A 14,835-nucleotide genomic window follows, 5' to 3' on the forward strand; every position below is an offset into this window, starting at 1 on the left:
CACTGTTTTTTTTTTTTGCTGACTGAATGGGAGGTCTGAAAAATAAACAAACCCTGTTTTGCCTTGACCTATCAGAGTTCCAAGGTCTTTCGAGACCCGAATCTTTCGAACCCTGGGTTTTCTGAAAAGCAAGAAAATTTCTTCTAGCCGGAGACGCCTTCTTTTATGCTGGAAAAGCTTTCCTTTTGTCTGCTGTTCTGTCCAAGATGCTGTCAATCACAGGGCTAAACAAAAAACGCAAGACCACACAGCTTCATTTTTGAGGCCAAGTCTCCAGACCATATTTTTTAACCATGAAGCCCAACGTGCCAAGCCAAAGACCTAGCGGACATTCTAACAGATTCCGCAGATGCATCCGCCACGTATCCAACTGCTTTTTGTAGAACCAGTAAGACATCAAGCAGATCTTCCCAGGGATTTCTGGCCTCAATGTACTCTGTCAACTGTTCCAGCCAGTGCTCCAGGTTCCTGGCTACCATGGTTAACGCCATAGCTGGCTTGAGATCTGCTAAAGTTGAGTCCCATGCCTTTTTTTTTTTTTTTGAAGGGAATCAGCTTTCTTATCTTGACATCTTTTAGGATACCCATATCCTCAAAATCTGGATTGGTATTTTGAGAGACCTGGGCCTTTTGTTCCATAATTAAGAATGATCCTCATCAAAAGGGGATCATCTTTTAAGTGATCTAGAGAAACATAGGATTTTTACATCATACTTGTCTGGAAAATCCTTTGAGTACATCATGGGACAGAGTCAGACTAATATTACCTGCTGGGTTATACTCCATCATTAGGTGAATGGACACGGGTAGACCAAAAGGTTTTCATGCAGGAAGTGATCCCCTAAATAACCCCTCCCATACAGGAAGTACTTTAATTTTGTAGCAAGAACTAAATCCTCAAAAAAAAAAAAAAAAAAAAAAAAGAAGGAGGGGAGGGATCTCTGTGTCCCATGATGTACTCAAAGAAAAGGATTTTACAAGCAAGTATGACGTAAAAATCCTATTTTCTTTTTCATACATCATGGGACACAGAGTCAGACTAATATTCATTACCTGCTGGGACATCCCAGAGCAATAGCCTTGAGGCGAGGGAGCCACTCTGCCAAACAATAGCCATCAGAATTTATACGGCAGCCTGCAGTACACTGCGGCCGAAAAGCCACAATGCAACAATCCCCCCAAGCACCTTTAGCCTGCCAAGCAACACCTGGTGACTCACGTGGCATGGGTAAGGAAAAATTAACCACTGCAAGTGTCTGTTCAGAGCCTGCTCTGTGTCCCACAGCTGGACCACATGCTTGGCCTGCACAACTTAAGTAAGCTGGGTGTGCATCGGAACGTTCTATGCATGTGTGCGCACGCATGTGTGGGGTCCCGATGAGCGGGTGCGACTGTATTCGTGTACGGCGTGAATCTTCATGCACACAGATAAAGGATAAGGCGCATGTGTGGGCGAAGCCATGTGCGCCATGGCCACCAAACAAACTGCTGAGCCCAACGGCACTCTTGCAAAAGCACATACGCCATGACAAACCAAGGAGAAAAGGTGCGCTTTGCAAACACCCACAGCTAGCCCAGAACTTCCCTCATATGGTCACTGCACATAGGTGTCCAGCCTTTAGCTAGCTTGATTGTTACAATCACTGGGACAAGCCACAATAATAAAAGAGGTTTCACAAACTCATCCAGGCATAGGGCCACTTATAAACTAAGTGCCCAATCTTCACCCTTCATGGCGGGTTCCTGTCAATTGGACTGTCAAGGACTGGGTCACCTTTCATGTTTAGGGTCCACTCCCTTGGACCTGTACAGCACCCTGCAGGAAATGCCTTAGTGCTGTAGTGTCCAGGATTTGCACTCCGCAGGGTCCAGCGTCTGGAGGCCACGTTGCAGGTAAAATCTCGCAAGGTCTTGAGTCTTCTTTGCGAGGCTCGGGTACCATTTATCTAAGCATGAAAGCCTGTGTTAAATGGATCCGATCGGTCAATCCCTTGATTAGTTTTTGGAACAGTTTGTGGGACTAGAGACTTGGAGCTCAGAGAGCTCAAACAAACCGTGCCATCCACCTTACAGACTCTGGTAAAAAAACTAGTACTTCCTGTATGGAAAAATAAAATAGGGGGCCTCTTTGGGTCTCTCCATTCTCTCCTTACAGCCTCTGAAAGGACCTTGTGTACTGGGAACACTCAGTGCTTGATGTCACCCAGGCCTTGGTACATTATCTTATCATGAAGAGATAACTGGGTCTTATCTTCATGAATGTTCAGGGTGTTATGAATGGTTATTAACAGATCGTCCATCTCTTCCAAGGACAGCCTGTATCTAGAGGAATTTTTATCATTATCACCCCCCCCCCCCCCCCCCAAACCTCTGAATCACAAACTTCTCTAGGAGTAGAAGAAGACGGCAGAAGACTGGATGGTAAAATACTTTGGCTGCTGGACTGCACTAATGGAAGTTTATCTAGTTTATCTAGGTAGGAATGAAAAGATTGAAAAGTATCCGCAAGCACCTTACGAAAAGTGAGAAGCTCACTGCACTGCAAAGAAGCAGAGGACGAAGTTTCCTGTTTGACAAAGTCTGCTATACAAGCTTGGTCCAGGATTCCCTAAAGGAGAGACGTTTCTTTTTTGGAGGAGGAAAAGAAGTCTTGGTCTTTACTGTGACTTTTGCTTGAAAGAAAGCAAGCAAGCAACAAAACATAAACAGCATAAGCTAGTGCAGGAATCAAGCCCCCCTCCCCTAGCAGACCCCCCACCAACAGTCCAGGGTGCAGGAAAACCAAGCAGAATTAACATTCTATCACACTCCCAAGAGAGATAACCTTGGGAGTGTGATGTAGGCTTCCCCCTTTCCAGGGGAGGAGAAGAGGGAAAATAACAGCCCATAAGTAAATATAAAAAGAGGGACAGTAACCTCTGCCCCCGCTTACCTGGTGTTAGTGGCTCCTGCTCACGCCACCACCACTGGGTCAATGATGCAGAGGGCGCAGCGGGCAAAACTGTGCTTTTTCCAATGTTCCAGGTGATATGTCAAATAGTGTCCCCAATCGTGTCCGCCCTGTACTGCGCTTGCGCAGTACCGAGGACAAGTAGAAGCCGAAGGGGCCCTGTCACTATGTGCTACCGTATGTCCACTTGGATGGTGGGGCTTGCACCTGGACTCCAAGAGATTCTTCAGAGATTTTCAGTCTCCTTCTCCTCCGTATTGCGCAAGTGCTGCGCCTGCGCAGTACAGGGCGGACACTATACGATGGCCGGACATTTTTTGACAGAACACCGGGTTTCTCACCTCTGCCCTTCCTCCTCCTGTGTTCCAGCGGCGGGAACCAGAAGCCTCTCACAACCTGCTATTGCCCAACTGGACGGGACGACACACACGCCACCAGAACGAGCCAAGACACGGACAGCCGAGACACCTGTCCCAGCACCCAGGTCTCTAAACCATCAGGATAGGGCAGGGGGTTCACAGCTGGCCAAAACCCTCGCTGGACTGAGGAGAAGGAAGGAGCCCTGGAACACCCCCCTCCCGCCATGTGCTGGGATAACCCAAGATGAAGCCAAAAGGAAAAAATAAATACATTTAAAAAAAAAGGTATGCCAAAACCCAACTTACTCTCCTGGAGAAAGCGAAGCACACCACAGATCCCTGTAGCGCTTCCACCATAGCGGAGGAAACACAACTGAGACCATGGTTGAAGTATCCTGTCAACTGACAAGTGGCAATGCCTCCTGAAAGCAAACTACTGCTTAATTTTTAACAAAACAATACCACACAAATGTATACTGCACTGTGTGGTGCCCACTGTAATATTCATGGAAGGTACTGAATGGCAGTTAAAAAACACTGCCTAAATGCAGCTTAAAGCGGAGTGCCACCCAAAAGTGGAAGCTCCTTTTATCTGACACCTCCCCCCGCCTCCCAGGTGCAACCCTCCAGTGTCACATTTGGCACCTTTTGGGGGGGGGGGGGGGGGGGGGGGGCGGGTGTCTGTTTTTGACAGGTACCTGTCCCCACTTTGAGAAATGCGGCGGCATTGTGCACACGCAGTAGCGAACCGGCTGTGAAGACGCAAGGCTTCACTGCAGGCTTCCTTTACAGACAATGGCGGTGGGGGCAGCACCCGAGAAGCAATGGAAACATAGGTTGGGACATCGCTGGATTCCAGGACAGGCAAGTGTCCTAATATTAAAAGTCAGCAACTACATCTATGTTGCGGTTTGCAAGGGGTTTACCGGGATTACGGGTGACGATATCAACCATAACCCAGGTTCTGTTTTTTTACAGCTGGCTTTCTTATTAAAGTTTTCTGAGAGGCTCAGGAGCCGCTGGAACGCTTTCAGAAGCAGCGAGACAACCCCCCCCCCCCCCCCCCCCCGTATCTCGTCAGTATTTCTCAGGCTTACCATTTGAATCACCGTAGAAATGATCCAACGGCTGGTCAAACAACTTTTAGCTTTTAAAAAGGTAAAAAAGATTTGGGGTCTTTTTGGCCTCAGATCACTCCATAAAAAGACCTGTTTACATTCCATGTAATAGGAATAAAAAAATTAAAATGGACAGTGTAAAAATAAATAAAAAATAAAGTGCCCCCATCCCTCGCAGAAGTAAACGCATTAAGTCACGCACACATATCTAACTGGTATTTGCACCACGCACTGCGAACGTTAGAGCAAGAGCAATAACTCTAGAACTCCTCTGTATCTCTAAACAGGTAACCTGTAAAGGCATTTAAAGCATCGCCTATGGAGATATTTATGCACCGTAGTTTATCACTATTCTACGAGCGTGCGCAATTTTAAAGCATGTTGGGTATCTTTTTACCTGGTGTAACATCATCTTTCAAATTTTATTTAAAAAAAAAAAAATAAATAAATAAAATGGGGTAAATAATACGTTTGGTTTCTTTTTGATTAAAGTGTATTTTTTCCAAAAAAAAAAAAAGTGCATTCGCAAAACCGCTGTGAAAATACCATGCGACATAAAAATTACAAATGATCGCCAATTTATTCCCTAAGGTCGCTGCAAAAAAAAAAAAAAAAAGAAGTGGTTAAAAATAAATAAAAGAGGTTTAGAATCATTTTAACCGCTTGCCGACCGCCGCATGAACATTTATGTCGGCAGAATAGCATGGACAGGCAAATGGGCGTACAGGTACATCCTTTCAAACTTTGCCGCCGCTGGCACACACGTGACCCTGTTGCAAGCGCCGCGAGTCCTGCATTTCCCTGTTCTGCCTAGTGACACTGATCACAGCTCCCTGTGATTGGGAGCGGTGATCAGTGTCATATCACATGTGGCCCAATCCCCCCAGTTAGAATCACTCCCTAGGACACGCTTAACCCCTACAGCGCTCCCTCCTGGTTAACTCCTTCACTGCCAGTCACATTTACACAGTAATCAATGCATTTTTAATCGCGCTGATCGCTGTATAAGTGTGAATGGTCCCAAAATAGCGACAAAAGTGTCCGATCTGTCCGCCATAATGTCGCAGTCATGATAAAAATTGCTGATCACCGCCATTACTAGTAAAAAAATTAAAATAATTAATAAAAACGTCATAAAACTATCCCCTATATTTTGTAGACGCTATAACTTTTGCGCAAACCAATCAATAAATACTAAGACCCCTTTCACACCACACCGCCCTTTGCGTCGGCAGTAAAACGCCGCTATTTTTAGCGGCGTTTTGCCGCCGGATTTGCGGCGCATTTCGGCCGCTAGCCGGGCGCTTTTACTCCTGCTAGCGGCCGCGAAAGGGTTAAAACCGCTGGCAATAGCGGTGTTTTGCTGGCGGCATTACAGCGCTGCCCCATTGATTTCAATGGGGAGCAGCGGTGGAGGAGCGGTAAACACACCGCTCCTTCACCGCTCCAAAGAAGCTGCTGGCAGGACTTTTTTCTGACGTCCTGCCAGCGCACCGCAGTAGTGTGAAAGCCCTCGGGGCTTTCACACTACACACAATGGTGCAGCTTCTTTAGGGCGGATTGCAGGCGCTATTTCTAACGCTATAGCGCCTGCAAAACGCCCTGGTGTGAAAGGGGTGTTAATGTGATTTTTTTTACCAAAAATATGTAGAAGAATATGTATCGGCCTAAACTAAGGGGAAAAAAATGTTTTTTTTATATATATTTTTTGGGGATATTATAGCAAAAAGTAAAAAATCTTGTTTTTTTTTTAAATTGGCACTCTTATTTATAGCGCAAAAAAATAAAAAAAACGCAGAGGTGATCAAATACCACCAAAAGAAAGCTCTATTTGTGGGGGAAAAAAATAAAAATGTCAATTTTGTTTGGGAACCACGTCGTACGATCGTGCAATTGTCAGTTAAAGTGCCGAATCGCAAAAAGTATTCTGGTCTTTGGCCAGCCAAATGGTCGAGGGCTTAAGTGGTTAAAAACTCATTTATACAGGCACTATCAAACGATTTTTAGCCGGCCATAAATAAATTGAAATTCAGCCGATTCAGCAGGATGGGCCAAATTTTAATTTATGTATGATGAGCCAGGTTGTACAGAATGATCTACTAAGTGATTTCTGTACAACCACCTTGTTCCATTTTACCTGCTCGATCAGCACCGCGTTTTCTGATGGTGGTCAGAAATCAACTGTGTGGATGGATGCATCGAGTCAGTTTTTTTTCTTCAAACATGAAAGAAAAAAAAAACTGACTCATCTATAGGCTGCCTTATTTAGCGCTCCCCCACAATCTAGCAGTGGACTGTCTCTCAGCATCCTCAAATCCAGTGCAAGGCTTTGGGCCCTGCCCTGGTCTTGAGTGGAGAATAAATGGGGTTTTTTGCTCCCCTAGGAGCAAAAAAATAAAAGCATCAATTAAAAAAAGGAGCTCCAGTAGTCAGTAGCTACAAATACTGTAAGTAATGAGGAGGGAGTTAACACTAGGGGGCAATAAAGAGGTTAATCTAGGGGGGCGGTAAAGAGGTTAAATGTGTGTCCCAGGGAGTGTTCCTAAGCAGTAGGAACAACATTTCACTCTCCTCACCCCGGACAGAACAGAGATCTGTCCGTTTACATTGCCAGACCTCCATTCTGTTTCTCTCAGGAGCAATCGCGGTAGACATCGCGACTGCCAGGCATGCACATTGGCGCCAGCGCCGTGCTCTTAAAGCGGCCAACGTACATCTATGATGGCTCGACCAGGGGCGCCAACCTGCCACAGTATAACTGCGGCGGCTGGTCCTCAAGTAGTTAATTTAACATAGTTCCGCATCGCAAAAAACAGCCTGGTCTTCTGGAGCTTAAGTGGTTAAAGGGGTTGTAAAGGTAAATGTTTTTTCACCTTAATGCATTAAGGTGAAAAAACATCTGAAACTGCCTGCGCCCCCAGCCCCCCCATTTTACTTACCTCACCCCTCGAAAATCCCACGCTCGTCCCCCAACGTCCCTTCCATCGTTCAGCCTGGCCGCTGATTGGCTGGAGTGGATGGAAAGCAGCGCAGCCATTGGCTTGCGCTGCTGTCAATCACATCTACTGACGCAGAGCGCCGGGGGGGCGGGGCCGTGTGATACAGCGAGCGGCTATAGCCGCCCGCTGTATCACGGGAGCGTGCCCGCAGATGCTTCTCACCATGCGAGGGAGAGCTCGCATGAAACGTGAGAAGCACCTGTGGGAGGAAGCAGAGACAGCCGCCGAGGGACCCCAGAAGAGCAGGTTCAGGGCCACTCTGTGCAAAACGAGCTGCACAGTGGAGGTAAGTATAACATGTTTATTATTATTTTTTATTTTTTTTAAACGTTACAATCCCTTTAAGGCACAGAGCTCTTAAAGTGGTTGTAAACCCTTACAAACCACTTTGACCTACAGGTAAGCCTAGATTAAGGCTTACCTGTAGGTCCAAGCAATATCTCCTAAACCTATATGGTTTAGGAGATATTTGCCCGAAAACGGGCACCGCTGTCTACGGCGCATGCGCCGTAGACAGCGGCGCGCAGGCGCACTGAGCGCGGCATTCTCAGTGACGGAGCTTCCGCGCGTGTCTGCTCCCGTGCGCATGTGCGGGAGTGACGTCATCGCGGCTTCGCCAAACGACAGCGGCGGAGCTGCGAGACCCCACCAACAAGATGGATGCGTCGGACTACAGGGGACAGCGGCGACTTCGCTGGCTCCTGTGTCAGGTAAGTGAAACATAATGGGCTACTATGCGATGCATAGTAGTCCATTATGCTTTGCCTTTGCAGGGAATGAAAGATGAAGTAAACTCATCAGGGTTTACTTCCTCTTTAAGGAACAGGTATGCTGTTCCTTTACTGCACATGAGCAGGATACATCGCCAGCTTCTACACAAGTAAATATCTCCTAAACTGTGGGGGTTTAGGAGATATTTACAGTACCTACAGATAAGCCTTACTACACGCTTACCTACAGGTAATACATTAACAATAGGACTATATTACCACTTTAATACACTCAGTTTTCGAATAGAATATATAGGTAGTTATACACACTAGCAAAGCGCCTGGAAAATATAAAACATGTCCACGAATGACAGTTATTAGCTAACATTAAACAGCAGTTTGTCAGCTTATTCTGGTTACCGTACATTTAAAACTTTACGTTCAGACATCTTTCAGTCCTCACAGGTCCAGCCGGGAAGTCGCACACAATACGCGTCTCCTACACGAAGTCGTCTCTTACTACTATTGGCTGAGCATAAAAAGACGTCCTGCACATCTTAAAAAAAAAAAAAAAAAGTCTGTCTTGGCCGCCATGTTACCGGAGCCCGAGTACACGTGATCTCTTCTGAGGAGACTTTGCATTCCGGTGTAGTGTCATATTTTGCTGCCTATCACAGGATGCCGCGGAAGTGACGTTTCCGCCAGAAATTGCGTACTGCGCATGCGCAAAGCGTTCCAAACACTCGCGCCGTGCGTTCCAACATAGTTTCGGCAATACAGTTCAGCGAAACCATCACATAATGTTACGGAAGTGATGTTACACACAACACAAACACTGGGCCGTGCGTTACAACACTAATACTTCCCTCGTTACCTCGTATCATTTTTTACCAACCATGCTGAGCTACGTGCCGTGTTAGGTTCTGCATTGCTGGGACTTGTAGTGCCTATCCTGAGCTACATGCTTCAATGTTCAGTGTCCTCATCCCTATCCCCATGCTTCAATGTTCAGTGTCCTCATCCCTATCCCCGAGCTTCAATGTTCAGTGTCCTCATCCCTATCCCCGAGCTTCAATGTTCAGTGTCCTCATCCTTATCCCCCTTCTTCAATGTTCAGTGTCCTTATCCTTATCCCCGAGCTTCAATGTTCAGTGTCCTCATCCTTATCCCCCTTCTTCAATGTTCAGTCTTCTCATCCCTATCCCTGTGCTTCAATGTTCAGTGTCCTCATCCTTATCCCGGAGCTTTAATGTTCAGTGTCCTCATCCTTATCCCTGTGCTTCAATGTTCAGTGTCCTCATCCTTATCCCCGGGCTTCAATGTTCAGTGTCCTCATCCCTATCCCTGTGCTTCAATGTTCAGTGTCCTCATCCCTATCCCTGTGCTTCAATGTTCCGTCTCCTCATCCCTATCCCTGTGCTTCAATGTTCAGTGTCCTCATCCCTATCCCTGTGCTTCAATGTTCAGTGTCCTCATCCCTATCCCCGAGCTTCAATGTTCAGTGTCCTCATCCTTATCCCTGTGCTTCAATGTTCAGTGTCCTCATCCTTATCCCCGTGCTTCAATGTTCAGTGTCCTCATCCTTATCCCCGGGCTTCAATGTTCAGTGTCCTCATCCTTATCCCTGGGCTTCAATGTTCAGTGTCCTCATCCTTATCCCTGTGCTTCAATGTTCAGTGTCCTCATCCTTATCCCCGTGCTTCAATGTTCAGTGTCCTCATCCCTATCCCCCTGCTTCAATGTTCAGTGTCCTCATCCTTATCCCTGTGCTTCAATGTTCAGTATCCTCATCCCTATCCCCGAGCTTCAATGTTCAGTGTCCTCATCCTTATCCCCCTGCTTCAATGTTCAGTGTCCTCATCCTTATCCCCGAGCTTCAATGTTCAGTGTCCTCATCCTTATCCCGTGCTTCAATGTTCAGTGTCCTCATCCTTATCCCCGGGCTTCAATGTTTAGTGTCCTCATCCTTATCCCTGGGCTTCAATGTTCAGTGTCCTCGTCCTTATCCCTGTGCTTCAATGTTCAGTGTCCTCATCCTTATCCCCAAGCTTCAATGTTCAGTGTCCTCATCCCTATCCCCCTGCTTCAATGTTCAGTGTCCTCATCCCTATCCCCGGGCTTCAATGTTCAGTGTCCTCATCCTTATCCCCCTGCTTCAATGTTCAGTGTCCTCATCCTTATCCCCGAGCTTCAATGTTCAGTGTCCTCATCCCTATCCCCCTGCTTCAATGTTCAGTGTCCTCATCCTTATCCCCCAGCTTCAATGTTCAGTGTCCTCATCCTTATCCCTGTGCTTCAATATTCAGTGTCCTCATCCCTATCCCCATGCTTCAATGTTCAGTGTCCTCATCCTTATCCCCGAGCTTCAATGTTCAGTGTCCTCATCCTTATCCCCGGGCTTCAATGTTCAGTGTCCTCATCCTTATCCCTGGGCTTCAATGTTCAGTGTCCTCATCCTTATCCCTGTGCTTCAATGTTCAGTGTCCTCATCCTTATCCCCGAGCTTCAATGTTCAGTGTCCTCATCCCTATCCCCCTGCTTCAATGTTCAGTGTCCTCATCCCTATCCCCCTGCTTCAATGTTCAGTGTCCTCATCCCTATCCCCGGGCTTCAATGTTCAGTGTCCTCATCCTTATCCCCCTGCTTTAATGTTCAGTCTCCTCATCCTTATCACCGAGCTTCAATGTTCAGTGTCCTCATCTCTATCCCCCTGCTTCAATGTTCAGTGTCCTCATCCTTATCCCTGTGCTTCAATGTTCAGTGTCCTCATCCTTATCCCCGAGCTTCAATGTTCAGTGTCCTCATCCCTATCCCCGAGCTTCAATGTTCAGTGTCCTCATCCTTATCCCCCTGCTTCAATGTTCAGTCTCCTCATCCTTATCCCCGAGCTTCAATGTTCAGTGTCCTCATCCCTATCCCCCTGCTTCAATGTTCAGTGTCCTCATCCTTATCCCTGTGCTTCAATGTTCAGTGTCCTCATCCTTATCCCCGAGCTTCAATGTTCAGTGTCCTCATCCTTATCCCTGTGCTTCAATGTTCAGTGTCCTCATCCCTATCCCCATGCTTCAATGTTCAGTGTCCTCATCCTTATCCCCGAGCTTCAATGTTCAGTGTCCTCATCCTTATCCCCGAGCTTCAATGTTCAGTGTCCTCATCCCTATCCCCCTGCTTCAATGTTCAGTGTCCTCATCCTTATCCCTGTGCTTCAATGTTCAGTGTCCTCACCCTTATCCCTGTGCTTCAATGTTCAGTGTCCTCATTGTTATCCCCGTGCTTCAATGTTCAGTGTCCTCATCCTTATCCCCGAGCTTCAATGTTCAGTCTCCTCATCCTTATCCCCGTGCTTCAATGTTCAGTGTCCTCATCCCTATCCCCCTGCTTCAATGTTCAGTGTCCTCATCCTTATCCCTGTGCTTCAATGTTCAGTATCCTCATCGAAGCAGGGGGATAAGGATGAGGACACTGAACATTGAAGCACAGGGAAAAGGATGAGGACACTGAACATTGAAGCACGGGGATAAGAATGAGGACACTGAACATTGAAGCAGGGGGATAGGGATGAGGACACTGAACATTGAAGCTCAGGATAGGGATGAGGACACTGAACATTGAAGCTCGGGGATAAGGATGAGGACACTGAACATTGAAGCAGGGGGATAGGGATGAGGACACTGAACATTGAAGCTCGGGGATAGGGATGAGGACACTGAACATTGAAGCTCGGGGATAAGGATGAGGACACTGAACATTGAAGCTCGGGGATAAGGATGAGGACAATGAACATTGAAGCATGGGGGTAGGGATGAGGACACTGAACATTGAAGCACAGGGATAAGGATGAGGACACTGAACATTGAAGCTCGGGGATAAGGATGAGGACACTGAACATTGAAGCAGGGGGATAAGGATGAGGACACTGAACATTGAAGCACAGGGATAAGGATGAGGACACTGAACATTGAAGCAGGGGATAAGGATGAGGACACTGAACATTGAATCTCGGGGATAGGGATGAGGATACTGAACATTGAAGCACAGGGATAAGGATGAGGACACTGAACATTGAAGCAGGGGGATAGGGATGAGGACACTGAACATTGAAGCACGGGGATAAGGATGAGGACACTGAACATTGAAGCACAGGGATAAGGATGAGGACACTGAACATTGAAGCCCAGGGATAAGGATGAGGACACTGAACATTGAAGCCCGGGGATAAGGATGAGGACACTGAACATTGAAGCACGGGGATAGGGATGAGGACACTGAACATTGAAGCACAGGGATAGGGATGAGGACACTGAACATTGAAGCACAGGGAAAGGGATGAGGAGACTGAACATTGAAGCACAGGGATAAGAATGAGGACACTGAACATTGAAGCTCGGGGATAGGGATGAGGAGACTGAACACTGAAGCACAGGGATAAGGATGAGGACACTGAACATTGAAGCACGGGGATAAGGATGAGGAGAATGAACATTGAAGCAGGGGGATAGGGATGAGGACACTGAACATTGAAGCACGGGGATAAGGATGAGGACACTGAACATTGAAGCACAGGGATAAGGATGAGGACACTGAACATTGAAGCTCGGGGATAAGGATGAGGACACTGAACATTGAAGCTCGGGGATAAGGATGAGGACACTGAACATTGAAGCTCGGGGATAGGGATGAGGACACTGAACATTGAAGCACGGGGATAAGGATGAGGACACTGAACATTGAAGCTCGGGGATAGGGATGAGGACACTGAACATTGAAGCATGTAGCTCGGGATAGGCACTACACGTCCCAGCAATGCAGAACCTAACACGGCACGTAGCTCAGCATGGTTGGTAAAAAATGATACTAGGTAACGAGGGAAGTATTAGTGTTGTAACGCACGGCCCAGTGTTTGTGTTGTCTGTAACGTCACTTCCGTAACATTATGTGATGGTTTCGCTGAACTGTATTGCCGAAACTATGTTGGAACGCACGGCGCGAGTGTTTGGAACGCTTTGCGCATGCGCAGTACGCAATTTCTGGCGGAAACGTCACTTCCGCAGCATCCTGTGATAGGCAGCAAAATATGACACTACACCGGATGTTCGTATTGCTTCGTTGTAAACACCTCAGCTCAGGATCTGCTTCGCAGGTGTAGTAAGGGCATATTCGGAGATCCATCGCAGTTGGCTACGGAAGTGACGTTCCGTCACCGCCATCTTGCTACACCCCTCACCTCCACAGTAAGGATACACTAAGAAGGGGGAAAGCGGACATCTTGTTACACCCACCAGAGTTTTGCATTTTACACGTATTTATAACAGTAAAGTCAGTTTATATAGTGAAATACAGGATTTCCAAATACGCCTGACTACTTAGATGTTGAATTTTCAAAGCAGCGGAATCCCTGCTCATCTCATAGGTTTGCTAATCTGACAGAAGTTCGCTGCTTTTAAAATTCAACATCTAAGCAGTCAGACGGAGTTCTAAGTACTGTATTTCACTATATAAACTGACTTTACTGTTTATAAATACGTACAAAATGCAAAACTCCGGTGCGTGTAACAAGATGTCCGCTTTCCCCTGCTTACTGTAGCCTTACTATGGAGGTGTGGGGTGTAGCAAGATGGCGGGGACAGAACGTCACTTCCGTAGCCAAGCATTTTGAGTTACCAGGTTTTGATTTTTTTTTTTTTTTTTTTTTTCAGTTACCAGGACACCCAGGTAGCAGAACTCCTCGACCCAACGCAGAGGGTGGAGGCCACTCCACGGATAGCTCCTTCATCCAAGGGGAGAAGTACCAATTTGGTCCAGTTAATCCTAATACCCAAGTACCCTCCAAAGTTATCAAAAATTCATAAAGACGTAAGGAGTGAGGGGCATGCGTCATTAAGGCACATTAACGTGCCATGCGCATACAGGGACAGCCTCTCTTCCAGCTTACCCAGTCGCAGACCCAGCACATCCGGAGCACGCCTGATCAAAATTTCCGGGGCCAGGGGAAAAGACTGGCGGAGATAGGGCATCCCTGCCTCGTGCCATGAAAAAGAGCAAATGGCTCCGATAGCCAATTGTTTGTTTGTACTCGTGCTCTTGGTGCTCGGTTTTGGAGCTGGATTCCATGTATGAATTTAGGGCCGAAGCTAAAGCGACGCAAGACCTCCCATAAATAAGTCCATTTGACTGAATCAAATGCCTTTTCTGTGTCTAATGAGACGATTACCCTGGTACCCTGATTGTCATGCATTATAGATGTGTTTAGAAATAGCCTTCTGATGTTAATGTCATAATGTCATTCACCTTACTTGGCATGAACCCTGCCTGATCTATATCAACCAGATCTTCTATCACCTGGGAGAGCCTATTGGTGAGAATTTTCACAAAGATCTTGGCATCAACGTTTAGCAGGGATATGGGTCTATAGGAGAAACAGTCCAGGGAGTCATTCATGTGGTCGGGTAGGGCCTCAAGGGGTTCAAAGTCGGAGAGTAGCGTCATTAATTTGGGGGCTAGGCGTTCCGTGAAATTGGAGTAAAATTCGGACGCCAAGCCATCCGCCCCAGGGGCCTTCCCACCCTTCAGATCACCTACAGCCAATTACGCTTCCTCCAGGTTGATATCCTCCTTCAGCCTCTCCATGTCTTCCATGGTCAAGACAGGAAAGGTCATGGAGTCTAGAAACGAAGATAAATCGGAGTCCAAATAATAAAC

The 14,835-nt window shown here is 46.9% G+C and overlaps 1 protein-coding gene across 1 annotated transcript in view; it reads right to left on the reverse strand.

The window, feature by feature from the left end:
- Positions 1-8,720, reverse strand: part of YJU2 (YJU2 splicing factor homolog) — a 224,051-nt gene extending 215,331 nt beyond the window's left edge. Inside the window, exon 1 of the mRNA XM_077475779.1 lies at positions 8,562-8,720. Coding sequence (XP_077331905.1) covers positions 8,562-8,585 — 24 coding nt within the window. The 5' untranslated portion in view covers positions 8,586-8,720. The remainder of the gene's footprint in view (positions 1-8,561) is intronic.
- Positions 8,721-14,835: the final 6,115 nt, after the last annotated feature.

Source organism: Lithobates pipiens, unplaced genomic scaffold (assembly GCF_037356315.1).
Source record: "Lithobates pipiens isolate NorthernLeopardFrog02 unplaced genomic scaffold, aLitPip1_a1.2 Scaffold_13, whole genome shotgun sequence".
NCBI classification, from domain to species: domain Eukaryota; kingdom Metazoa; phylum Chordata; class Amphibia; order Anura; family Ranidae; genus Lithobates; species Lithobates pipiens.